The sequence below is a fragment of the Nerophis ophidion genome, linkage group LG18, assembly GCF_033978795.1.
Source record: "Nerophis ophidion isolate RoL-2023_Sa linkage group LG18, RoL_Noph_v1.0, whole genome shotgun sequence".
In the NCBI taxonomy this organism is placed as follows: domain Eukaryota; kingdom Metazoa; phylum Chordata; class Actinopteri; order Syngnathiformes; family Syngnathidae; genus Nerophis; species Nerophis ophidion.
In genome coordinates, this window is record NC_084628.1 from 24606640 (window position 1) to 24631557 (window position 24918).

General features: G+C 41.5%; 2 protein-coding genes across 5 annotated transcripts in view; both read right to left on the reverse strand.

Annotated features, from left to right (window-relative positions):
- Positions 1 to 15679, reverse strand: part of pgm2l1 (phosphoglucomutase 2-like 1) — a 31509-nt gene extending 15830 nt beyond the window's left edge. Inside the window, exons 1-9 of one of the 2 annotated variants that reach the window (XM_061877798.1) lie at positions 15397 to 15679; positions 8584 to 8751; positions 8397 to 8503; positions 8254 to 8338; positions 8094 to 8177; positions 2160 to 2356; positions 1911 to 2085; positions 1752 to 1849; positions 1494 to 1674 (exon numbers count right to left, since the gene is read on the reverse strand). In XM_061877798.1, the coding sequence (XP_061733782.1) occupies positions 1494 to 1674; positions 1752 to 1849; positions 1911 to 2085; positions 2160 to 2356; positions 8094 to 8177; positions 8254 to 8338; positions 8397 to 8503; positions 8584 to 8751; positions 15397 to 15507 (1206 nt within the window). In that variant the 5' untranslated portion in view covers positions 15508 to 15679. Of the gene's footprint in view, positions 1 to 1493; positions 1675 to 1751; positions 1850 to 1910; positions 2101 to 2159; positions 2357 to 8093; positions 8178 to 8253; positions 8339 to 8396; positions 8504 to 8583; positions 8752 to 15396 lie in introns of both variants that reach the window. The other variant, XM_061877797.1, reaches the window with a different exon arrangement.
- Positions 15680 to 16534: 855 nt separating this feature from the next.
- On the reverse strand, positions 16535 to 24082 carry lipt2 (lipoyl(octanoyl) transferase 2). 3 transcript variants are annotated; one of them, XM_061877805.1, is made up of 5 exons: positions 23975 to 24063; positions 23190 to 23396; positions 20613 to 20927; positions 20409 to 20535; positions 16535 to 16992 (listed from the first exon to the last, which is right to left on the reverse strand). In XM_061877805.1, exons 2-5 carry the CDS (start codon positions 23256 to 23258, stop codon positions 16763 to 16765), a joined length of 741 nt encoding a protein of 246 aa, XP_061733789.1. In that variant the 5' UTR covers positions 23259 to 23396; positions 23975 to 24063; the 3' UTR covers positions 16535 to 16762. The 3 variants fall into 3 exon arrangements, with proteins under 3 accessions (XP_061733789.1, XP_061733787.1, XP_061733790.1); XM_061877803.1 differs by having other exon boundaries at positions 20379 to 20535; XM_061877806.1 differs by lacking the exon at positions 23190 to 23396 and having other exon boundaries at positions 20379 to 20535; positions 23975 to 24082.
- Positions 24083 to 24918: the final 836 nt, after the last annotated feature.

Consider the following 24918-nt stretch of genomic DNA (forward strand, 5'->3'; position numbering starts at 1 on the left):
TAACATGATATTGTGAAAGTCCAGTCCATAGTGGGTCCAACATAGAACAATTATGTGGCCCGCCGCATAGTTTTTTGTGGTCTACCATATCATTTAAGTGGCCCACCTCGTCTGTAGGAGCCATTTAAGGCATTCTTATTTTTGTGTTGGCATTACTTTCTTTTGTCACTAGGTGGCGGGCTTTTTGGTTTAGGAGTGCAGGGTTGAAGGGATAAATAGGAGCACAGGTGAGCTGATTATGGAGGACTCAGGTGTGGGAGCACAAACAGTTCTTACCACAACAGCAGACAACAACAGCAGACAAAAGCACACAACAACAGCAGACAACAACACACAGCAACAGACAGGAGAACATATGGCACAATGGCACTACAATAATCCATGGTATGTTTCATTCACCCTGCAAGTTAATTAATAAATATGCGTTAACTGGACTTCTGACTGGACCTCACTTCAATGCAATGTTTGCTGCTGCGTAGGATCACTCCCTCAAACCTGTTGAGTAGTGACAATAAATTAGAACATTTAAAGGTGAAGATTGCCACTACATCGTCATTTAAATGGCCTGCCAAATCATTTTATGTGGTTCAGCACATTATTTCATTCCGCCTGCCAAGTCATTTAAAGTGTTCCGGTACATTATGTTGCCTGCCCTATCATTTAAGTGGCCTGCCGCATCACTTTATGTGGTCTAGCACTTTATTTCATGTGGTCCACCACATAATTTAATGTGGCCTGCCAATGGCCTGTTGTATAATTTTATGTGGTCCAGTACATTATTTAAGTGGCCCTCCATGTCATTTTATGTGGCCCAGTACATTATTTTATGGGGTATGTTACATTATTTCATCTGGCCTGTCGTATTATTTTATGTACTCAAGCACTTTATGTGGTCTGCGAAATATTTCACGTGGCCTACTACATTAATTTTTGGGGTCTGGCATAATATTTTACGTGGCCTGCCACACCATTTTGTGGTCCAGCACATTTCACGTTGTCTGGTACATTATTTTGCGTGGCCCAGCACATTATTTCATGGGTCCCACCATGTCATTTTACCAGGCTGCCACACCATTTGTAGTCTGGATCATCATTTTATATGGCCCAGGACATTATTTCACGTGGTCCGGCACATAATTTCATATGGCCTACCAGGTCTTTTTTTGTGGCCTGGTTCATTCTTTCAAGTGACATGCCACATAATTTTATGTTGGCCCATGCATTATTCTATTTAGCCTTCACGATTTTAAAGCAAGTTATCCATCAATCCAAAAAAGACATAATGGTTAAAAACAGTTTCCTATGTGTGCGACAATGCACAAGTTAAGTTACAAGCGGCCCTTTGTAGGCCAGGTTAATTGTGGCGTGGCCCTCAATGAAAACCAGTTGGACACCCCTTATTGAGCTGTATGTGTCAAATATACGCTATTGCCTCTCACGGCGGGAAAGCACTGTCACTGTCGTCGTCCATGTCTCCGTTGTGGCGGACTCACCTCAAAGTGGAAGCCTTCGATGCGGGCCAGAGCCTGCAGGATCTTTGAGGACACGGTGGTGGCGAGCATGTAGACGTGCTGCAGGTCAGCGGGGTCGTCGTGCGTCTCCTTCCACGAGAAAAACATCCACCAGCCCAGGAGCGCCGCCAGCTCATTCCCGGAAAAAACCTTCCAGCGACACCTGTGGCCAGACCACGCCCCCTTTCCAGGCTCCGTCACCACCACCTGACCCTCACACCAGCGGCAGGCCACACCCACCTGTCGCACATCTCTGCCACCGCCAGTCGATCCGCATCAGGATCCGTCGCCAGGACGATGCGGGCTTTTTCCTTCTCGGCCAGAAGTAGAGCGAGTTCCTGGACGAGAGGACGTGTCAAAGGTGTACGAGGGCGACAGCGCCAGAACACGGCGTCCTACCAGGACAGACTCGCCCTCCTCCGGGTTGGGACAGCGCACAGACGGGAAGTCCGGGTCGGGGTCTTTCTGCTCCGGCACCGGAATGGGTGGAGGGAACCCGAACGCTTGGAAGGCTTGACGGACGAAGACGTGTCCCACGCCGTGGAAGGACGAGTGGACGAACTTGAGAGGACACCTGCTGTTGATCAGTCTGAGGAGGAGCAGAAGCCGAGAGGAAGCAGATGAGGCCCTTCCCAGCCAGGAGCTTACCTGTGGAAGCAAAGACTGGCGAGCTGGTCCAGGTAGCGGCGGTCCACGTGGCTCAGGGGGTCTGTCCTCAGGGGGCTCGTGTGGACGAGCTGGACGTCCCAGCAGGAGGTACTCCAGGGCTCCAGATGCTCCTCCATGCTTTTCAGGATGCCTTTGTCGTGAGGGGAGGCGATTTGAGCGCCATTACACCAGTACACCTGAGGGCGGCGCAGTACAGTGGGTCTAGGTTTGTTTTTGTCTCGTCCCTCACTTAGTGAATGCACTACCGACCTGATAAGTCCAAAAGAGAGAGAGATGATACAGTATTATCTGCTCACACATGCTACCTGCTGGTTGTTTGAGCACACTGCAGCAATTCCTGCATAGTCCCCCTCCTTAATGCTTGAGTCACATGCAAGATTCTCAGGAATGAGGCAAAAATACAAACTTGCCTACTGTAGGTATGTGTCCATGAATTGATTAACGTGGACCCCGACTTAAACAAGTTGAAAAACATATTCAGGTGTTACCATTTAGTGGTCAATTGTACGGAATATATATTCTGTACTGTGCAATCTACTAATAAAAGTTTCAATCAATCAATGACGTTCGCGACCTTCCATGAAATGCTAAGTACTAAGTAATTCACAAACAAGGATGGGGCGAGGGTCACCAATTTGTAAGCAAATTGTCGAACAGTTTTAGAACAACACTTCTGAATACGCTATTGCAAGGAATTTGGGGATTTTACCATGTACGGCCCGTAAAATCATCAAAAGGTTCGGAGAATCTGGAGAAATCGCTGCACGTAAGCGAATATATTACGGACCTTTGATCACTCAGGCGGTTCTGCATCAAAAACCGATATCAGTGTGTAAAGGATATCACCACATGAGCTCAGGAGGACGTCATAAAACCACTGTCAGTAACTACAGTTGGTCGCTACATCTGTAAGTGCAAATTAAAACTCTCCTATGCAAAGCGAAAGCCATTTATCAACAACACACAGGAACGCCGCTAGCTTGGCTGGGCCCGAGCTCATCTAAGATAGACTGATCCAAAGTGGAAAGGTGTTCTGTGGTATGACGAGTCCACATTTCAAATTATATTTGGAAACTGTGGACATGGTGTCCTCCGGAACAAAGAGGAAAATAACCATCTGGATTGTTCTAGGCGCAAAGTTCAAAAGCCAGCATCTAGGATGGAATGGGGGTGTATTAGTGCCCAAGTCAGGGGTAACTTACATCTGTGAAAGCACCATCAATGCTGAATGGTCCATACAGGTTTTGGAGCAACATATGTTGTCATCCAAGCAACGTTATCATGAAGGCCCCTGCTTATTTCAGCAAAACAATGCCAAGCCACGTGTTACAACAGCTTGGCTTCGTAGTAAAAGAGTGTGGGTACTTTCCTGGCCCGCCTGCAGTCCAGACATGTCTCCCATCGAAAATGTGTGGCGCATTATGAAGCCTAAAATACAACAACAAGACCTCGGACAGTTGAACAACTTAAGCTGTACATCAAGCAAGAATTGTAAAGAATTCCACTTTCAAAGCTTCAACAATTAGTTTCCTCAATTCTCAAATGTTTATTGAGTGTTAAAAGAAAATGTGATGTAACACAGTGGTGAACATTCCCTTTCCCAACTACTTTGGCACGTGTTGCAGACATGAAATTCTCAGTTAATTATTATTTGTAAAATATGGAGTTTGAACATCACATATCTTGTCTTTGTAATGCATGCAATTGAATATGGGTTGAAAAGGATTTGCAAATTATTGTATTCCGTTTATATTTACAACCAACACAATTTCCCAACTCATATGGAAACAGGGTCTATCTATATATATATATACACACATACATAAATATGTGTATGTATTTATATATGTATGTACATATATAAATGTATGTGTATGCATATCTATATGTATGTACGTATGTATGTATGTATGTATGTATATATATATATATACACACACATAAATATGTGTATGTATTTATATATGTATGTACATATATAAATGTATGTGTATGCATATCTATATGTATGCATATCTATATGTATGTATGTGTATATATATATATGTGGGAGAGTGGCCGTGCGCAACCCGAGGGTCCCTGGTTCAAATCCCACCTAGTACCAACCTCGTCATGTCCGTTGTGTCCTGAGCAAGACACTTCACCCTTGCTCCTGATGGGTGCTGGTTGGCGCCTTGCATGGCAGCTCCCTCCATCAGTGTGTGAATGTGTGTGTGAATGGGTAAATGTGGAAGTAGTGTCAAAGCGCTTTGAGTACCTTGAAGGTAGAAAAGCGCTATACAAGTACAACCCATTTATCATTTATTTAATTTATATATATATATATATATATATATATATATATATATATATATATATATATATATATATATGTGTGTGTGTATACATATATATACATAAATATATAAATGTGTGTGTGTGTGTGTGTGCATATATATATATATGTGTGTGTGTGTGTGTGTATATATATGTGTGTATGTATGTGTATATATTAGGGGTGGGCAAATTAATGCGTTAATTACGAATTAACTCATCAATCTATTAACGCCGACAATTATTTTATCGCACATTTGCGTATGTTGTTTACATGCTTTTATTTTGTTAACGCCTTTTCTTAGCAAGATGGCGTCGCCCGGATGGGCTTCGGCGTCGAGGAGCTCTTGGTAAAGATGGAACATTTGGCAAAAATACCGGACAATTCTGCAAATTTCATGGCTGGCTTACAGCGTGGTCACTCCGGGATCACTTACGACCGCCAGACAATTCTGAATGTGGATAGATCGGGCCGTTTTGGACTGAATGACGCGTGCTTGCTAGACCGGCTAGCTAGCATGGGAATACTTTGCCGGCTACATCCAGCGGCCTGTGAAGCAGCGGAGTATATGTGTTGTCCGTCTATTTATGAATAATGCAGAAGAGGAGTGTTGGCTGAGTTCTTAACGTTTGCTTTCAGAGCGTGCATATCACAACATACAAGATGCCGTCATGGCGACACAACCTATACCGGGCTACCACGCATGCTCGTCACTCCTGTTGCATGCTGGGTAGGGTAGTTCTTTCTTTCCCTGGCTCATAACATCACAATATAGTACCATGTATATGCGTTCAGTTTATCAAAGCACCAAGCAAACAATCGGAAAATTCCCATCATATCAATTCCTAGATATGGTCATAATTATTTTAAGTGCACTACGCAGAATAAACACAACATTATTAATATTGCTACTACGGATAATTTGATCAAAAATTCCCTAAAACAGCTCACTACCTATAATATAGGTTTTTTAAACATAAGATCCCTGATAAAAAAAATGTTTCTGCTGTTACCTCAGAAATTGCCTGTTCAGATGTTATGATTGTGGCTCAGAGATTTGTATGTAGATTATATTATATTTTCCATAACAAATAGGATAACTTAAATACCCTGGCAGTGGCAATAAGCTTAAATGTTTGTATTTACATTTTTCGAGTTGATTTTCATAAAACATGGTATTTAACTGCTACTGTTTAAGAGGGATTGATTTAAATTGTGTTTGCACAACAAATGTTTTGGCGCTTTTGTTCATGTGGGAGAATATTCCAATAAAGGTGCACTACACACTACTTTTGAATTCATTATTGGGCTTTGCGTATACAATGCAGTTAATCGTGATTAATCGGAGAAATAGTGCGATTAACTTCGATTAAAATTTTAAATCGTTGCCCAGCCCTAGTATATATATATATATATATGTATGTATGTATGTGTATATGTATATACATGTATGTATGTGTATATGTATATACATGTATGTATGTATATGTATATACATGTATGTATGTGTATATGTATATACATCTATGTATGTGTATATGTATATACATGTATGTATGTGTATATGTATATACATGTATGTATGTATATATATGTGTGTGTATATGTATATATATATATGTGTGTATGTATATATATATATATATATATGTGTATATGTATGTATATAAATGTATATAAATGTATATATATCTTTGTAAATGTATGAATGTGTATATGTATGTATATATATGTATGTGTGTATTTGTATATATTGTATGTGTGTGTGTGTGTATATATATATGTATGAATGTGAATATATATGTATGTATGTATGTATATATATATATATATATATATATATATGTGAAGTGAATTATATTTATATAACGCTTTAAATAGTGAAACCTATTATCTAAGTTACATTTACACCAGTGTGGGTGACACTGGAAGCAGGTGGGTTAAGTGTCTTGCCCAAGGACAGAAGGGCAGTGACTAGGATGGCGGAAGACGGGATTGAACCTGGAACCCTCAAGTTGCTGGCAAAGCCGCTCTACCAACAATATACGATATGTAAGTGTGTGTGTGTGTGTGTGTGTGTGTGTGTGTGTGTGTGTGTGTGTATGTATATATTAGGGCTGTGAATCTTTGGGCACCACACGATTTAATTATTCGGGGTAACAATTCGATTTAGAATCGATTCTCGATTAAAAACAATTCTTCATTCAAAATAACATAAGTATATCATACGTCACCCGCTGGTTACGGATATTAGCAAAGGTTGAACAAGGCAACTGGACTCATATTTTGTTAACAATGCCAACCAGTTTTGGCCTCCTGAGGTGTTGAAATCGCCATGTAAAATTGTTAATGCTAATATTTAGCACGTCCATGGCAAATCTAATGTAGATTAGCATCAAGCTAGCACATCTTGAAAAGTGGAGCCTAACCAGGGCTTTGAATCTTTGGCCACGAAATGATTTGATTCGGGACGGCGCAGTTGGTCATGCCGGCAACCTGAGGGTTCCTGATTTGAGCCCCAGCTTCCACCAACCTAGTCATGTCCGTTGTGATCCTTGAACAAGTCACTTCACCCTTGCTCCTGAGGGGTCGTGGTTAGCGTCTTGCATGTCAGCTCCCGCCATCAGGGTGTGAATGTGTGTGTGAATGGGTGAATGTGGAAATAGTGTCCAACTGCTTTGAGTGCCTTGAAGGAAGAAAAGCGCTATACAAGTATAACCCATTTACCATCTTGTGGGTAACAATTCGATTCAGAATTCATTCTCGATTCGAAATCAATACTTTTTTAAATTAAATTTGGTGCCAGTTTTATGACTTGCTTCATTCCTCCATAAAATGGATGAACCTATGATAAATTTCTCTATTACTTCCAATAAAACTGGTTTTGTTGATAAAATTATACCCAAACACTTAATAAATAAATGAAATAAAGTCAAATACAAATAAGACAAAAGAATTATCCAACCCTTCTCTTTTCTAAAGTAAATCTGTAGAGCAGATATGATCATCTACATCTACAATATGATTTGTCTGAGTGGGTGGACAGGACAGATAAAAAAAAAAAAAATGTTTAAGCGATTAAAAATTTGAATAAAAATCGCGATTCATTTGAAAATGTAATTTTTTTTTACACCCCTTATATACATACAATTTTATATATTTTACAAAATGTATTAATATTTTATTTATTTGGATTCACATTTCTAGTTCATTGTTCTGATATGTAGTAGTTCAATCGTACAAACCCCAGGTAGTGGAGTACACTTTTATTATCTCCTAATTATTGTTCTTGTTGTATTTATACTTTTGGTATACATTAATGTATTTTATTCTTATTTATTATTTGTGGGGGGGGGTGTTCTCGGTATTGTTAAAATGCTCTCAGTTTTTTAAGAGAGGAATATGTCACCCTCTTATGGAATGTTTACAATGAACACAACAAAATAAATTATAGCCAATAGAGTAATATTTGCATAAATTTAAATTCAGATTTTATAACTGATACTACCTTGAAAAAAACAGTTTTAATAATTATGAGCCAAGTGTGTGTGTGTGTGTGGGTGTGTGTGTGAAAAGGGGCGTAGCCGGCGCTGCCTCACCTTGTAGCCGTTGTCCTCTTTAGGGTTGTGGGACGCAGTGATCATGACGCCGGCCGCCGCACCCAACTCGACGACGCCAAAAGGCTGCAACACACCACACACACACACACACAACGCATCAGGCTCGGCGCCACAGGAAGTAAGGTCTCGCGTCTCTCACCACGTACGGCGTGGGGACGTAGCTGGAGAAGAGATGCACGCGGACATCTCTGCTCAGCATCACGGCGGCCGTGAGCGCCGCCAGCCTGACAAAAAACATCGCCGGGTGAGGCCACGGTAACAGTCAAATCTGTGGGGCGTTACCGTTCACTGCTGCAGCCGCTCTCACGCCGGCCCCTGGCGTCAAAGCCCACCACCACGCCTCTGTGGGCCGTGTCCGGAACGCACCTGAGCAGGTACGCGCACAAGCCCTGCAACACACACACACACACACACACATGAGCACGGCATCACTGACACACACACACGCACGCACGCACGCAACACTCACCTGTGTGGCTTGGATGACAGTGAGGTCATTGATGCGGTTAAAGCCCGCCCCCATGGGTGCCCTGAGGCCGGCCGTGCCAAAGGTCAACCTGCTGCTCAGTCTGGACCTCAGCTCGTCCACGTGAGGCCATGCCAACAGAGCCAGCAACTCAGCGCGAGTGTGAACATTCTGGAATACATCGCACACCAACCACCATGCAGGGGCGCCATTTAGGAGGGACTTGTTTTTTACCTGACATCATGCTGTGTGTTAAAAATGGTATTTATGGCTCTTCGAAGGGAGCCGGATCTTGAGGAGCCATTCCTTTCAAAGAGCCATTCAAAAGACTGGCTCGTTAATATATTTTTTTAAACTTTTTTTTTTTATTACGGAAGAAAATCACTAGAATCAGTAATAAGACCAGAATAATTAAAATTTGCTCAAATATTACACTACTGGTGGGAATTCTTCATAAATATTTGCTTAATATTGATTTTTGTTGTGTTCGTTGTAAACATTCCATAAGGCGGTGCCATATTTCCTTTGGCAGTGACATCACTAGTCTGAATTTTCTCTCACCTGAAAAATTTTGTTGCGCAAAAGCATTTTATCAATACAGGAAAAAAATAAATGAATAATATATGAAAAAAAAAAAAATGCATTAATGGACACAAAAAGTATAAATGAAACTAGAAAAATAATAAAAATGTCAGTACAAAATAAATTAAAAAAATAAATTATGTATATTTTTTAAATCCATTTATTCATTCACATGTTTACGATTTAAATACAAATGCTGCTTATATATTTATACATAAATATATACATATAAATATATAAAGTTAAAGTACCAATGATTGTCACACATACTAGATGTGGCAAAATTATTCTCTGCATTTGACCCATCACCCTTGATCACCCCCTGGGAGGTGAGGGGAGCAGTGGGCAGCAGCGGTGCCGCGCCCGGGAATCATTTATGGTGATTTAACCCCCAATTCCAACCCTTAATGCTGAGTGCCAAGCAGGGAGGTAATGGGTCCCATTTTTATAGTCTTTGGTATGACTCGAGATATATATATATATATATATATATATATATATATATATATATATATATATATATATATATATATATATATATATATATATATATATATATATATACATATATATATTTATGTATACATATGCAGCATTTGAATTTAATTTGGAAAAAAGTGAATATTTAAATAAACATATTTTTTGTTTTATGTCCTTATGGTGGATGAAAACATATTTAAAAAAAATGGAAAACACAAAATATGCAATATTTTTCTCAGAAATATATTGTAGAATGCAATTTTTGATGTGAAGTAATTGGAGCTAAAAGCTCAAAAAATCATAACATTGATTTTGATTTATTATTTTTTTTTAGCAGTGATAGTTGTGTGTGTGTGTGTGTATATATATATATATATATATATATATATATATATATATATATATATATATATGTATATATCCATCCATCCATCCATCATCTTCCGCTTATCCGAGGTCGGGTCGCGGGGGCAACAGCCTAAGCAGGGAAACCCAGACTTCCCTCTCCCCAGCCACTTCGTCCAGCTCTTCCCGGGGGATCCCGAGGCGTTCCCAGGCCAGCCGGGAGACATAGTCTTCCCAACGTGTCCTGGGTCTTCCCCGTGGCCTCCTACCGGTTGGACGTGCCCTAAACACCTCCCTAGGGAGGCGTTCGGGTGGCATCCTGACCAGATGCCCGAACCATCTCATCTGGCTCCTCTCCATGTGAAGGAGCAGCGGCTTTACTTTGAGTTCCTCCCGGATGGCAGAGCTTCTCACCCTATCTCTAAGGGAGAGCCCCGCCACACGGCGGAGGAAACTCATTTCGGCCGCTTGTACCCGTGATCTTATCCTTTCGGTCATGACCCAAAGCTCATGACCATAGGTGAGGATGGGAACGTAGATCGACCGGTAAATTGAGAGCTTTGCCTTCCGGCTCAGCTCCTTCTTCACCACAACGGATCGGTACAACGTCCGCATTACTGAAGACGCCGCACCGATCCGCCTGTCGATCTCACGATCCACTCTTCCCTCACTCGTGAACAAGACTCCTAGGTACTTGAACTCCTCCACTTGGGGCAGGGTCTCCTCCCCAACCCGGAGATGGCACTCCACCCTTTTCCGGGCGAGAACCATGGACTCGAACTTGGAGGTGCTGATTCTCATTCCGGTCGCTTCACACTCTGCTGCGAACCGATCCAGCGAGAGCTGAAGATCCCGGTCAGATGAAGCCATCAGGACCACATCATCTGCAAAAAGCAGAGACCTAATCCTGCGGTTACCAAACCGGAACCCCTCAACGCCTAGAAATTCTGTCCATAAAAGTTATGAACAGAATCGGTGACAAAGGACAGCCTTGGCGGAGTCCAACCCTCACTGGAAATGTGTTCGACTTACTGCCGGCAATGCGGACCAAGCTCTGGCACTGATCGTACAGGGAACGGACCGCCACAATAAGACAGTCCGATACCCCATACTCTCTGAGCACTCCCCACAGGACTTCCCGAGGGACACGGTCGAATGCCTTCTCCAAGTCCACAAAGCACATGTAGACTGGTTGGGCAAACTCCCATGCACCCTCAAGAACCCTGGCGAGAGTATAGAGCTGGTCCACAGTTCCACGACCAGGACGAAAACCACACTGTTCCTCCTGAATCCGAGGTTCGACTATCCGGCGTAGCCTCCTCTCCAGTACACCTGAATAAACCTTACCGGGAAGGCTGAGGAGTGTGATCCCACGATAGTTGGAACACACCCTCCGGTCCCCCTTCTTAAAGAGAGGAACCACCACCCCGGTCTGCCAATCCAGAGGTACCGCCCCCGATGTCCACGCGATGCTGCAAAGTCTTGTTAACCAAGACAGCCCCACAGCATCCAGAGCCTTAAGGAACTCCTTGCGGGTCTCGTCCACCCCTGGGGCCTTGCCACCGAGGAGCTTTTTAACTACCTCAGCGACCTCAGTCCCAGAAATAGGAGAGTCCACCACAGATTCCCCAGGCACTGCTTCCTCGTAGGAAGACGTGTTGGTGGGATTAAGGAGGTCTTCGAAGTATTCCTTCCACCTATCCACAACATCCGCAGTCGAGGTCAGCAGAACACCATCCGCACCATACACGGTGTTGATAGTGCACTGCTTCCCCTTCCTGAGGCGGCGGACGGTGGTCCAGAATCGCTTCGAAGCCGTCCGGAAGTCGTTTTCCATGGCTTCCCCGAACTCTTCCCATGTCCGAGTTTTTGCCTCCGCGACCGCTGAAGCTGCACACCGCTTGGCCTGTCGGTACCTGTCCACTGCCTCCGGAGTCCTATGAGCCAAAAGGACCGATAGGACTCCTTCTTCAGCTTGACGGCATCCCTCACCGCTGGTGTCCACCAAGGGGTTTTAGGATTGCCGCCCCGACAGGCACCAACTACCTTGCGGCCACAGCTCCGATCTGCCGCCTCGACAATGTCCAGCACCTCCCTCGTGACATGTTCAAAGTTCTTCCGGAGGTGGGAATTTAAACTTTGTCTGACAGGAGACTCTGCCAGACGTTCCCAGCAGACCCTCACAATGCGTTTGGGCCTCCCAGGTCTGTCCGGCATCCTCCCCCACCATCGCAGCCAACTCACCACCAGGTGGTGATCGGTAGAAAGCTCCGCCCCTCTCTTCACCCGAGTGTCCAAAACATGAGGCCGCAAATCCGATGACACAACTACAAAGTCGATCATGGAACTGCGGCCTAGGGTGTCCTGGTGCCAAGTGCACATATGGACACCCTTATGTTTGAACATGGTGTTTGTTATGGACAAACTGTGACGAGCACAAAAGTCCAATAACAAAACACCACTCGGGTTATATATATATATATATATATATATATATATATATATATATATACATATATATATCTTTATTTAATTTTTCACTTTTTTCCAAGTTGACTCCAAATGCTACATACATACAGTATGTGTATATATGTATACACAAATAATATATAAAAAGTAAAATGCATTAATGGACAGAAAAAGGATAAATACAACTAGAAAAATAATAAAAATGCCAGTACAAAATGTATTATATATATATATATATATATATATATATATATGTTTTGATTGGATTATTCAGAGAATAGTGCTCGATACCGTGGTAGAGCGCAATATGTAGGTGTGGGAAAAATCACAAGACTACTTCATCTCTACAGAACTGTTTCATTAGGGGTTCCCTCAATCATCAGGAGATTTTAATGGAAGCATTCACATACAATGGTTTATATAGGGCACAGAGTGGGTGGGTACAGACAGGCGTAGGGTGTGGTGATTGGCTCATGTGTTACCTAGGCGGTGTTTCCTTCTGTGGCGGCATGTTGAAATGATTTCACTGCGCTTGTTGAGGGATGATAGATCTGGATGATATATAATAAACAGTTTCTCTTTTAAGCATAGGTTGCATCTTTTATTACCACTGTTGTAAGGTGTGCTGGATGCAAGAATTTGCCATGTTATTGAATATTCAACATTATTGTCTTTGAGGTTCCAAATGTGCTTGCTGAGTTCTGTAGAATTCCGCAAAGTCTGGTTTCTAAAGGAGGCCTTGTGATTATTCCATCTGTTTTTAAACGCTCCTTCGGTTAATCCTACGTACGTGTCGGATGTGTTAATGTCCTTGCGTGTTACCTTTGCTTTGTAAACGACTGATGCTTGTAAGCACCCCCCGTTGAGAGGGCAATCAGGTTTCTTGCGACAGGAATATAACTGTAACTGGTGGGAATTCTTCATAAATATTTGCTTAATATTGATTTTTGTTGTGTTCGTTGTAAACATTCCATAAGGCGGTGCCATATTTCCTTTGGCAGTGACATCACTAGTCTGAATTTTCTCTCACCTGAAAAACGTTGTTGCGCGAAAGCATTTTATCAATACAGGAAAAAAATAAATGAATAATACATGAAAAAAAATAAAATGCATTAATGGACCCAAAAAGTATAAATGAAACTGGAAACATAATAAAAATGTCGGTACAAAATAAATTAAAAAAATAAATGATATATTTTTTAAATCCATTTATTCATTCACATGTTTACAATTTAAATACAAATGCTGCTTATATATTTATACATAAATATATGCATATAAATATATAAAGTTAAAGTACCAATGATTGTCACACATACTAGATGTGGCGAAATTATTCTCTGCATTTGACCCATCACCCTTGATCACCCCCTTACAGTTAGAGGAATGTAACTGTCGCAAGAAACCTGATTGCCCTCTCAACGGCATCAGTCGTTTACCAAGCAAAGGTAACACGCAAGGACATTAACACATCCGACACGTACGTAGGATTAACCGAAGGAGCGTTTAAAAACAGATGGAATAATCACAAGGCCTCCTTTAGAAACCAGACTTTGCGGAATTCTACAGAACTCAGCAAGCACATTTGGAACCTCAAAGACAATAATGTTGAATATTCAATAACATGGCAAATTCTTGCATCCAGCACACCTTACAACAGTGGTAATAAAAGATGCAACCTATGCTTAAAAGAGAAACTGTTTATTATATATCATCCAGATCTATCATCTCTCAACAAGCGCAGTGAAATCATTTCAACATGCCGCCACAGAAGGAAACACCTCCTAGGTAACACATGAGCCAATCACCACACCCTACGCCTGCCTGTACCCACCCACTCTGTGCCCTATATAAACCATTGTATGTGAATGCTTCCATTAAAATCTCCTGATGATTGAGGGAACCCCTCATGAAACAGTTCTGTAGAGATGAAGTAGTCTTGTGATTTTTCCCACACCTACACAAATACATATATATATATATATATATATATACATACATACATACATACATACATACATATATACACACACATATATACACACACATACATATATATATATATATATATATAAAAATATATATATATACATACATATATTAAATGTTTTCCAATTTCAACATACACTTGGATTCAATTTGGTAAAAAAGGAAATAATTAAATGAATGAAAAAAACGTTTGTTAGTTTATGTCCTTATGGTCGAAGAAAACTTATTTTTTAAATGGCAAACATTTTTCCTAAAAAATATATTTCAGAATGGAATTTTTGATATGAAGAAATTTGAACTAATAGCTCAATAATTCTTAACATAGATTTTGAATCTTTTTTTTTTAGCAGTGACGGTTTTATAAATATATACTGTATGTATACATATATGTTTTCTATTTATTTAATTCGCTTTTTTCCAAAATGAATCCAAATGCTGCATGTATATATATATATATATATATATTCTTATTTAATTATTCACTCTTTTCCAAGTTAAATCCAAATGCTGCCCCATTTCCACTGTGTGTGTGTGTGTGTGTGTGTGTGTGTGTGTGTGTGTGTGTGTGTGTGTGTGTGTGTGTGTGTGTGTGTGTGTGTGTGTGTGTGCGCGTGCGTGCGTGGTCATGTGAGTCGCTCGTTGACATTTAAGCTAAAGGTCTTTAAAGTTCGTGACCTTTAGTGTAAATTAGATCAATGTATGTGCGTCACTAAGCAGGTCATTGAGCCAATTCATCTTCACCAAAATCCTCCCAGAACTTTCCACGCGATTGTGTGAACCTGCAGTGCGGTCCATGCAGATGAATTTGACACAAAATTTGAATCATCTCAATCAAAAAGTCATAATGTTGTTTTTGTGTCAGTTCACGCCGCGTCATACAAAGTTTAAAACCAAATGTTGTAATTATTGATATTGAAGGAGTTACGAGTGACAGCGGGAGACGAGTCCCACCTTGTCCCAGCTGAGCCACCGCAGCACCGCCTCGTCCAGCTGACAATCCCCGGTGATGGGCAGCCTCAACTCGGCCTTCACAGCGTCGTCGTGCCGCTTAGCGTCGCCCATGCTGCGGTGCTAGAATGACTCCCATTTCTCTGTCACTCTGCTGGCACGTCAATACTAGAGCTAATGCTCATTTAATTTAGCGGCATCAAATGTTTCCTTTTGCAAAGTTGAAACGCAAACGACCTCACGCAGTCAAGTCCTCGGAAATCGGCACGACTTCCGGGTGTCCGACAAATTAAAGGCATAATCATTCCATTCATTTCCTACCGCTTGTCCCTTTCGGGGGTGCTGGAGCCTTTCTCAGCTGCATTCGTTCTAGCATTTTTAATAAGTTTCAAGTAAAAACCATCGATGTCACGGTATTTATGCATGGTTGTTACAAAAATGTTGAGTCCTCATAGAAACTACTCTAGTATTTCATTGTGTAGGGTTGGACTTCTCTTCTGAAGGATCAAATAATATTGATATTGATAAATAAGTCATCACAGAACAAAGGTTTATGCCAGGAGTCCCCAAACTACTTACGGCCCGCCAGTGTCCAAAATCCAGACCGCGGGAAGTCCCAGATTTAATCCATCCATCTTCTGCCGCTTATTCCCTTCGGTGTCGCGGCCGGGCGCTGGTGCCTATCTCAGCTACAATCGGATGGAAAGCATCGTACACCCTGGAACATATATATATATATATATATATATATATATATATATATATATATATATATCTGCAATGAGGCCTTCCGCCCGATTGTAGCTGAGATAGGCGCCAGCGCCCCCCGTAACCCCAAAAAGGGAATAAGCGGTAGAAAATGGATGGGATATATATATATATATATCCAAGAAAAGAGCAACAATAAAATAAACAGATACATTTTTGGTGTACGCAAAAAGATATAATAAAACGCATAAGCAAAGTCATATATTAATTGCAGTTACAAGTGGCCCTCTGAGGCAGCCATAACTGATGACGTGCAGTATGTCGAGCTTCTTTGCTATTGTGCACTTAGCTGTTGTGTAGCAACTCATCGACTAAATCAGAAGAAAGGACACTGAGATGTTAACTCGCTACACAACTTGACACGCTGCAGGAATGCTTGTCGCTTGTCTCACACTTTTTGCGAGCAAGCATATATATTTATTTTTTTCTTATTATCGGACCAATATTGGATATCAATATCGGATTGGGGCACCCTTAATTATAATTGTACACATTTAGAGTTGTCCAACAATTGTTTTCTGACTTATACTTTGTAAAATATTAATTAACAGTTGATCAAGAGAGCACATAATTGTGGATAGTGACATTCATCCTGGACTCATCAGTGTCTTGGTTCATTCTCCACTAAGTCACAGTGGAAGTGGTCTGCGAAGGCGTCCAGCAGGTGAGGGACGGCGTCATCCACGCCCACGTCTCTGTGCAGCTGGGCGCTGAGCGAGGTCACGCCCTTGCCCTGCAGGCCGCACGGCACGATGTGGCGGAACCACGACAGCTCCGTGTTGCAGTTGAGGGCCAAGCCGTGCGACGTGACGTAGCGCGAGCAGCGGATGCCTGGAAACACAAGCGGGAAGTAAAGCGGAGGGAATCGAACCGGTGACCACAGATCCCATCCGAACTAGTAAGGCTCATCTGTGCTAACCAGTGAGATAAAAGCCAAAGCACGTTGACTCATTGCCCAGGCATGGGTGTCCAAACTTTTTCCCCTGAGGGCCGCATACTAAAAATATTATGTGGTTTCCATTTTTATTGTTTTTAATTTTCCATCCATCCATTTTTTACCGCTTGTCTCGTTTTTCATTTTCAAAACCAAAATATATTGATTTAATCTTTTACCTTCAGGGCAGGGGTCTCAAACAACCAGACGTTATTATGCGGCCCGCGCTTTGATATGACAATTTAATGTTGGTGCGGCAAACGGCGCTTGATAGGTCATGCTTGCCAACGTCCCCAATTTTCCCAGAAGACCCCTGAATTTCAGGGCACCAATTCTCTCGAAGCTCCTGTCAATTTTTACCATATCAACGTTAATCAGGGAGTGCCATTATGGCACTGCTACATCCTGAGCTGACAGCGTGCAAGCCCAGGTGTATGTTGCATCTGGCCATGTTAGACACACGTGTGTTATTACAAGATATATTTGATCAACAGCCATACAAGTCACACTAAGGGTGGGCTTAAAAAAACTTTTAACACTCTTACAAATAAGTGCCGGACTGTGAACCCACACAAAACAAGAATGACAAACACATTTCGGGAGAACATTGCATGGTAACACAACATAAACACACCAGAACAATTACCCAGGATCCCATGCAGACCTAACTCTTCCGAGCTACAATATACACACCCCTGCAACCACCCACCCCCCATACCCCCAACCTCCCTACTTGCTTCAGTTGAGGTGTTGTATATTGTAGCCCTGCTAGGTGTTGTGGGTATTTGTTCTCTTGTGTTTAAGTTGGTTTAGGGTGTGGAAATTCTCCCAAAAAGGGTTTGTCATTCTTGTTTGGTGTGGGTTCACAGTGAGGCACATATTTGCCATTGGGCACCCTCAGTGTGACCTGTATGCCTGTTGAACAACTATGTCTTGCAGCTACTGACGTAGCTCTGCACAAGTCTCACACAACAGAATACAGAGCTGGCACATTGGTTGTGTGATATAAAAGCGGTCGCGATGACATGTAGCGGAGCAGTAGTCTTCTTTTGGGGGTGCGCGGACCCCTGGAGGTACTTGAAGGTATGCCAAAGGACAAGTGAGATTTGTTAAAAACATTCTCAAAAACCGCAGCAATTCATAAATCCTTTATACATATGTTTATTGAATAATACTTCAATGAAGTATGAATGTAAGTTCATAAACTGTGGGAAATTAATACAACAATCCAACATTCAGTGTTGACAGCTAGAAATCTTTTCTTGCGGCCCAGCCTCACCCAGTTTCTGCATCCAGTGGCCCCCAGGTAAATTGAGTTTGAGACCCCTGCTTTAGAGGATCCGAAATATTAAAAATAAGACTTGTTTTTTTTATTTTCCAAAATGTCAGTCGACGCTTAAATCGTTACATCCACGTCAGGTCTGTCGATTTTTTTGTGTTTTTTATTTAAAGTACCTATGATTGTCACACACACACACTATGTGTGGCGAAATTAATCTCTGCCATCACCCTTGTTCTCCTCCTGGGAAGTGAGGGGAGCAGTGAGCAGCAGCAGTGCCGCGCCCGGGAATCATTTTTGGTGATTTATATAATTAATGTTTTATACCCTTTTTTTCTATGGCAAACACAAAATATGCAATATTTTCCCCAAAAAATATTTCAAAGCTTTACATACTGTAGGTGAGTCATTCATTGCATCAATTTTAATTCATTATCTTTTGAGCAATGACAGTATTTAAAAAAAAATGTCACACCAAAATACAAGTCTTCAAAATATTTCATTTTGTCAAAGAAAACTTTGTCTTTTATATGTCATACACAAACAAAATGCAATTTTAAAATGGAATTCATGATGTGAAGTAATTGGAGCCTTGAATAGGTCAATAATTCATAACATTCATTGTCATTATTAATTTTTGCGCAATGAGTTTAAAAACCCCCACAAAAATGAGTGTTAAAAATAAGTCTTTTTTTTTTTTTTTTTTAACTTTCAACGCTTAAATCTTTAGATCAATTTCAGATCTATGGGTCTATTATAAGAGTTTATGATTTTTTTAAAAATTTATATATTTTTGTTTGTTAGTTTTATGCCGTTATGGTCGGAAAAAAACTCACAGGTAGTTTTTTTGTATGTATAATACACAAAATATGCAATATTTCCCAAAAACATATTTCAAAATGGAATTTATGATGTGAAGTAATTGGAGCCTTGAATAGGTCAATAATTCATAACAACATTAATGATTATTTTTTGAGCAATGTGTTTAAAAGAAATCTCACCAAAAATAAGTGTTAAAAATAAGTAATACTTTCTCTCTTTCTTTTTTTTTTTTTACTTTCAACGCTTAAATCTCTCGATCAACTTCAGATCTATCCGTCGTTTATAAGATGTTATTTTCATTCCAAATGTCCTAGTTTTTTGCCCTTATGGTCGATGAAAACTTTTTTTTAATATGGCAAACACAAAATATGCAATCTTTTCCCAAAATATATATTTCAAAATGGATTTTTTAATGTGAAGTAATTGGAGCTAATTGCTCAATCATTCATAACAACGTTGATTTTATTCATTATTATTTTTTGAGCAATGACAGTTTTAAAGTAACCATGTTGACATGCTACTGACTGGCGATTTTACATGGCGATATCAACACCTCCTAATTCGGTAAAGAAAATGACCACTAAGACGCACATTAAAATCAAACAGCTGACGCGTAATAAGTGCAATACTTACATTACTAAGGGCGCAACAGAAAAACAGCATAAACTTCACAATACTGCCATCTCACGTCTTAAGACTTGCAATTCATTTCAAACTTGCAAATGAGACTCAGAAATGTGATCATGAAACAAGATATCACAACCGGACTGATTTTTAAAAGTTATTATCAAAAACAACACTTATTAACACATACAAAAGTATCAAGAATTGGTACTGTTGAGTACTGTCGATTCGCAGCTACCAGAAATCGGTACAGTTTCGGTGCCTGTCCTTCCCTACCATTGTTTGACTTATTTCAACTGATCAAATCTTTTCTGACATTTGACCCTTCAAAATAAAAGTATTGATTTCATATAGGATCAACATCTATTGCGAGTGAAAAAGTGGAAAAACACCTTTGAGTTATTTGTCAACATTGCAAATGTTTCCTCGTTACATTTCACCTATTTGCTCTTTTATTCTACTTTTATTAAATAGTATTTTTAGGATGTGCCGCAAATGGCTCCCGAGGCACATTTTGGACAGCCCTGTCTCATGGGGAAGTGAGGTTACATAACGTACTGTCGCACGGCTGGCAACATGCAGTCCTACCGATGGCACAAATCTTGTTGTCCCCGACCCAAACGCCGGTGTGAGGAGACCTGGAAGCCTCCACGTGGAACCTTCTACATGCCGAGATGACGGTCTCCTCCAGCTGAGACACGTACCAGCGGACACTCTGCACACACGCACCATGGCGCCGTCACTAAGACGGTACAACAGGGAGTCCGTGGAGCAGCACAAAGCACCTGAGACCTTCTTGAAGGAGCCCAGGTTCAGGATCGGGTAGCAGACCAGCTGTCCCGGACCGTGGAACGTGATGAGGCCTCCTCGGTCGGCGTTGTGGACTTGGGCTCCCAGCAGGCGCAGGCGGTCCAGCGAGGAAAGCGGCTCGGCTTTCTGGCGGATGCCCGTGGTGTAGACGGGCGGGTGCTGGCACAGCAGAAGAGCGTGAGCCGGACCGACCTGGTGGCGCTTGACGTAGACCTGCTGGACCTGCAGCGCTTCCTGGTAGGAGAGCAGGCCCAGGCGCACCACCTCCACTAGCGGCCTGCCCCGCTCCATCCTGCACTACAGGAAAACACATTTTATGGGAACATCTTATTATTCTTGACACTAACATCAGGATTTCCAGCAGTGCTTTGTTGTTAAGGCGGCAGCCTTAACCACAACTTTTTCCTGTTTTTTTCAAAGTGCTTTCTACCTTTTCTCGTTTTTGTACTGGCGGGGCTTGCGTGAACTTGTGGCACTCAAACCCGGGTGGGTATTTTGAACATTTTGGAGACTTATCTTAAATTTCTCTCCCACTTTTGGTTCGGCTTTGCTGGGTGCGTTTTGACGTGGCGCATTGGGAGAGTGGCCGCGCGCAACCCAAGGGTCCCTGGTTCAATCCCCACCTAGTACCAACCTCGTCAAGTCCGTTGTGTCCTGAGTAAGACACTTCACCCTTGCTCCTGATGGGTGCTGGTTAGTGCCTTGCATGGCAGCTCCCTCCATCAGTGTGTGTGTGTGAATGGGTAAATGTGGAAGTAGTGTCAAAGCGCTTTGAGTACCTTGAAAGTACAAAAGCGCTATACAAGTACAACACATGCTGGGAGCTGCGGGATGCGCGCGGCCGGTGGCGGGACTTGCGGACCTCTAACCTGGGTGTGATTTTCCACATTTGTTGGAGTTTTTCCGACAATTCCTAAATTTCTCTCCCACTTTTGGTGTGACTTTGCTGGGTGCGTTTTGGACAAAGAGCCACCGCCTAAATTAAAGTCTTAAAAAACATATATATATATTTTTTTTGTCCAGTCCAGCTTCTCCAGCAAACCTACTCAGTGGCCTAGTGGTTAGAGTGTCTGCCCTGAGATCGGTAGGTTGTGAGTTCTAACCCCGGCCAAGTCATACCAAAGACTATACAAATGGGACTCATTCCTTTCCTACTTGGCATTCAGCATCAATGGTTGGAATTGGGGGTTAAATTACCAAAAATGATTCCCGGGCGCGGCACTGCTGCTGCCCACTGCTCCCCTCACCTCCCAGGGGGGGATCAAGGGTGATGGGTCAAATGCAGAGCATAATTTCGCCACACCAAGAGTGTGTGTGACAATCATTGGTACTTTATATAGTTGATGTAGATGACCATATCGGCTGTTCAGATATACTTTCCAAATGAGAAGTGTAGGTTACTTCTCTTATTGCCTTATTTGTATTTGACTTAAATATATTTACATTATCATTTGGTGCTAAACCAAAGTCTTAACAAACTGCTAGGCTTCGTACAGCCCCTGTCTCTGTCAGTACGTCTCTGCTGCAGCACCCAACATTGTCCCACCCACACAACCATGTTAGTATTTTAGGTAACGAGGACTGTTTTGTGTTTTGTTTTTACTTTACGGAAAAAATATAGAGATATATATCGTATATTGCCATTCAGCATACGGAGCGGAAAACACAACCAAAAATTGTAGGCTTCTTCATGCGACGAAGCCGGCCTACTTCACCACAGTCTGTCCCGGGCGACGACATCTTATCTAACAAATACTCTGGGGGAAACACTGAACATTAATATAAGAATGAGCATGATTGAATCAGTTTTATAAATACTAGGGGTGTGGGAAGAAATCAATTAGAATACGAATCGAATCGAATATGTTGTGTGATTCAGAATCGATTCTCATTTTCAAAAAATCTTTTTTTTTGTTTGTTTCTATTTCTATTTTGTTTTTATCAATCCAACAAACCACTACACAGCAATACCATAACAATGCAATCCAATTCCAAAACCAAACCTGACCCAGCAACACTCAGAACTGCAATAAACAGCAATTGAGAGGAGACACAAACACGACACAGAACAAACCAAAAGTAGTGAAACAAAAAGGAATATTATCAACAACAGTATCAATATTAGTTATTATTTCAGCATAGCAGTGATTAAAAATCCCTCATTGACATTATCATTATCCATCCATCCATTTTCTACCGCTTATTCCCTTTCGGGGTCGCGGGGGGCGCTGGCGCCTATCTCAGCTACAATCGGGCGGAAGGCAGCGTACACCCTGGACAAGTCGCCACCTCATCGCAGGGCCAACACAGATAGACAGACAACATTCACACTCACATTCATACACTAGGGCCAATTTAGTATTGCCAATCAACCTATCCCCAGGTGCATGTCTTTGGAAGTGGGAGGAAGCCGGAGTACCCGGAGGGAACCCACGCATTCACGGGGAGAACATGCAAACTCCACACAGAAAGCTCCCGAACCTGGATTTGAACCCAGGACTGCAGGAATTAGACATTTATAAAAATAAAAAAAAGAACAATAGTGTCACAGTGGCTTACACTTGCATCGCATCTCATAAGCTTGACAGCACACTGTGTCCAATATTGTACATCCATCCATCCTTCCATCTTCTTCCGCTTATCCGAGGTCTGGTCGCAGGGGCAACAGCCTAAGCAGGGAAACCCAGACTTCCCTCTCCCCAGCCACTTCGTCTAGCTCTTCCCGGGGGATCTCGAGGCGTTCCCAGGCCAGCCGGGAGACATAGTCTTCCCAACGTGTTCACAAAGATAAAATAAGTCATATTTTTGGTTCGTTTAATAGTTGAAACAAATGTACATTATTGCAATCAGTCGATAAAACATTGTCCTTTACAATTATAAAAGTTTTTTTTTTTTTTTTAAATATACTACTCTGCTTGCATGTCAGCAGACTGGGGTAGATCCTGTTGAAATTCTATGTATTGAATGAATACAGAATTGTTTTGAATCGGAAAAATATCGTTTTTGAATCGAGAATCGAATCGAAAAAAATCGATATATTTTCGAAACGTGACCCCAAGAATCGATATCGAATCGACTCGTGGGACACCCAAAGATTCGCAGCCCTAATAAATACACATACTTAACTAATCTCATGAGGGAAATTAAAGAAGATAAGAGATAGAAAATGGATGGCTGGATGTAATTCGAGACTCCAGTTTACTGCTTTATTGTTGATAGAAACACTACTACTATACAGTACACGCACTAAAACACAAAAAGCAAACAGCCCGTCTTATACTGTTTTGGTTCGTGTACAATACGTTATCGCATTATATAATAAAATCGTAATCGAACATTTATACCTCAAACTTGACAGGACTCCCAGCGTGACACCAAATCTGTCATCGGAACTGAAACCACTGGCATGACTGACTGCGCATGCGTACTGTGGTCGCCATTTTGGACCGGTAACTACGGAACGCAGTCAGTGCCAAGATAGTTTGAAACATTGTGTACGTGGTTATTTTCTTTCAAACAGACAATATATAATGCATACCTAATTCAGAAATATAATTTGAAACTATTAATGGAATATACCCTTTAAAGGATTTAAAAAAAATTAAATTTAACATGGAGGTTGATGGCTGTTATATCTGTGGAGCTGTAGAGTAGTGTTTTTCAACCACCGTGCCGCGGCACACTAGTGTGCCATGGCCGTGGGAGATTATCTAATTTCACATATTTGGGTTAAAATATTTTTTACAAACCAGTAATTATAATCTACAAATTATGTGTTGTTGTTGAGTGTCGGTGCTGTCTGATATGGAAGAGTATTACACAGTTACGTAACTGTGTAATACTCTTCCATATCAGCGGTGGCAGCCGGTTTGATTGATTGATTGAAACGTTTATTAGTAGATTGCACAGTTCAGTACATATACCGTACAATTGACAACTAAATGGTAACACCCGAATAAGTTTTTCAACTTGTTTAAGTCGGAGTCCAATGCTGTTAATCAATTCATGGTAAGCCATTTGCTTTGTAGATGTCAGAAACAGAGGGAGGCAGTGTGAAGGTAAAAAGGTTTCTTACGATTAAACCAAAAATAAACAAAAGGTGTGTGCCCCTAAGAAAAGGTATTAGGGAAGGCGATGCAGAACAAAACTAAAACTGAACAGGCTACAAAGTAAACAAAAACAGCTTGCTGGACAACAGCAAAGACTTACTGTTGAGCAAAGACCGCATCCACAAAGTACATCCGAACATGACATGACAATCAACAATGTCCCCACTAAGCAGGATAAA

Excerpts from the sequence above, each read along its gene's own strand:
- lipt2 (XM_061877803.1), bottom strand. The coding sequence starts at position 23,258 with ATGGAAGGATGGATGGATGTACAATATTGGACACAGTGTGCTGTCAAG. Across the intron at positions 20,928-23,189 it reads TTATGAGATGCGATGCAAGT|TGCAGGATGGAGCGGGGCAG; the intron begins GTAAGCCACTGT and ends GTTTTCCTGTAG. Across the intron at positions 20,536-20,612 it reads ACCTGGGCTCCTTCAAGAAG|AGTGTCCGCTGGTACGTGTC; the intron begins GTCTCAGGTGCT and ends GCGTGTGTGCAG.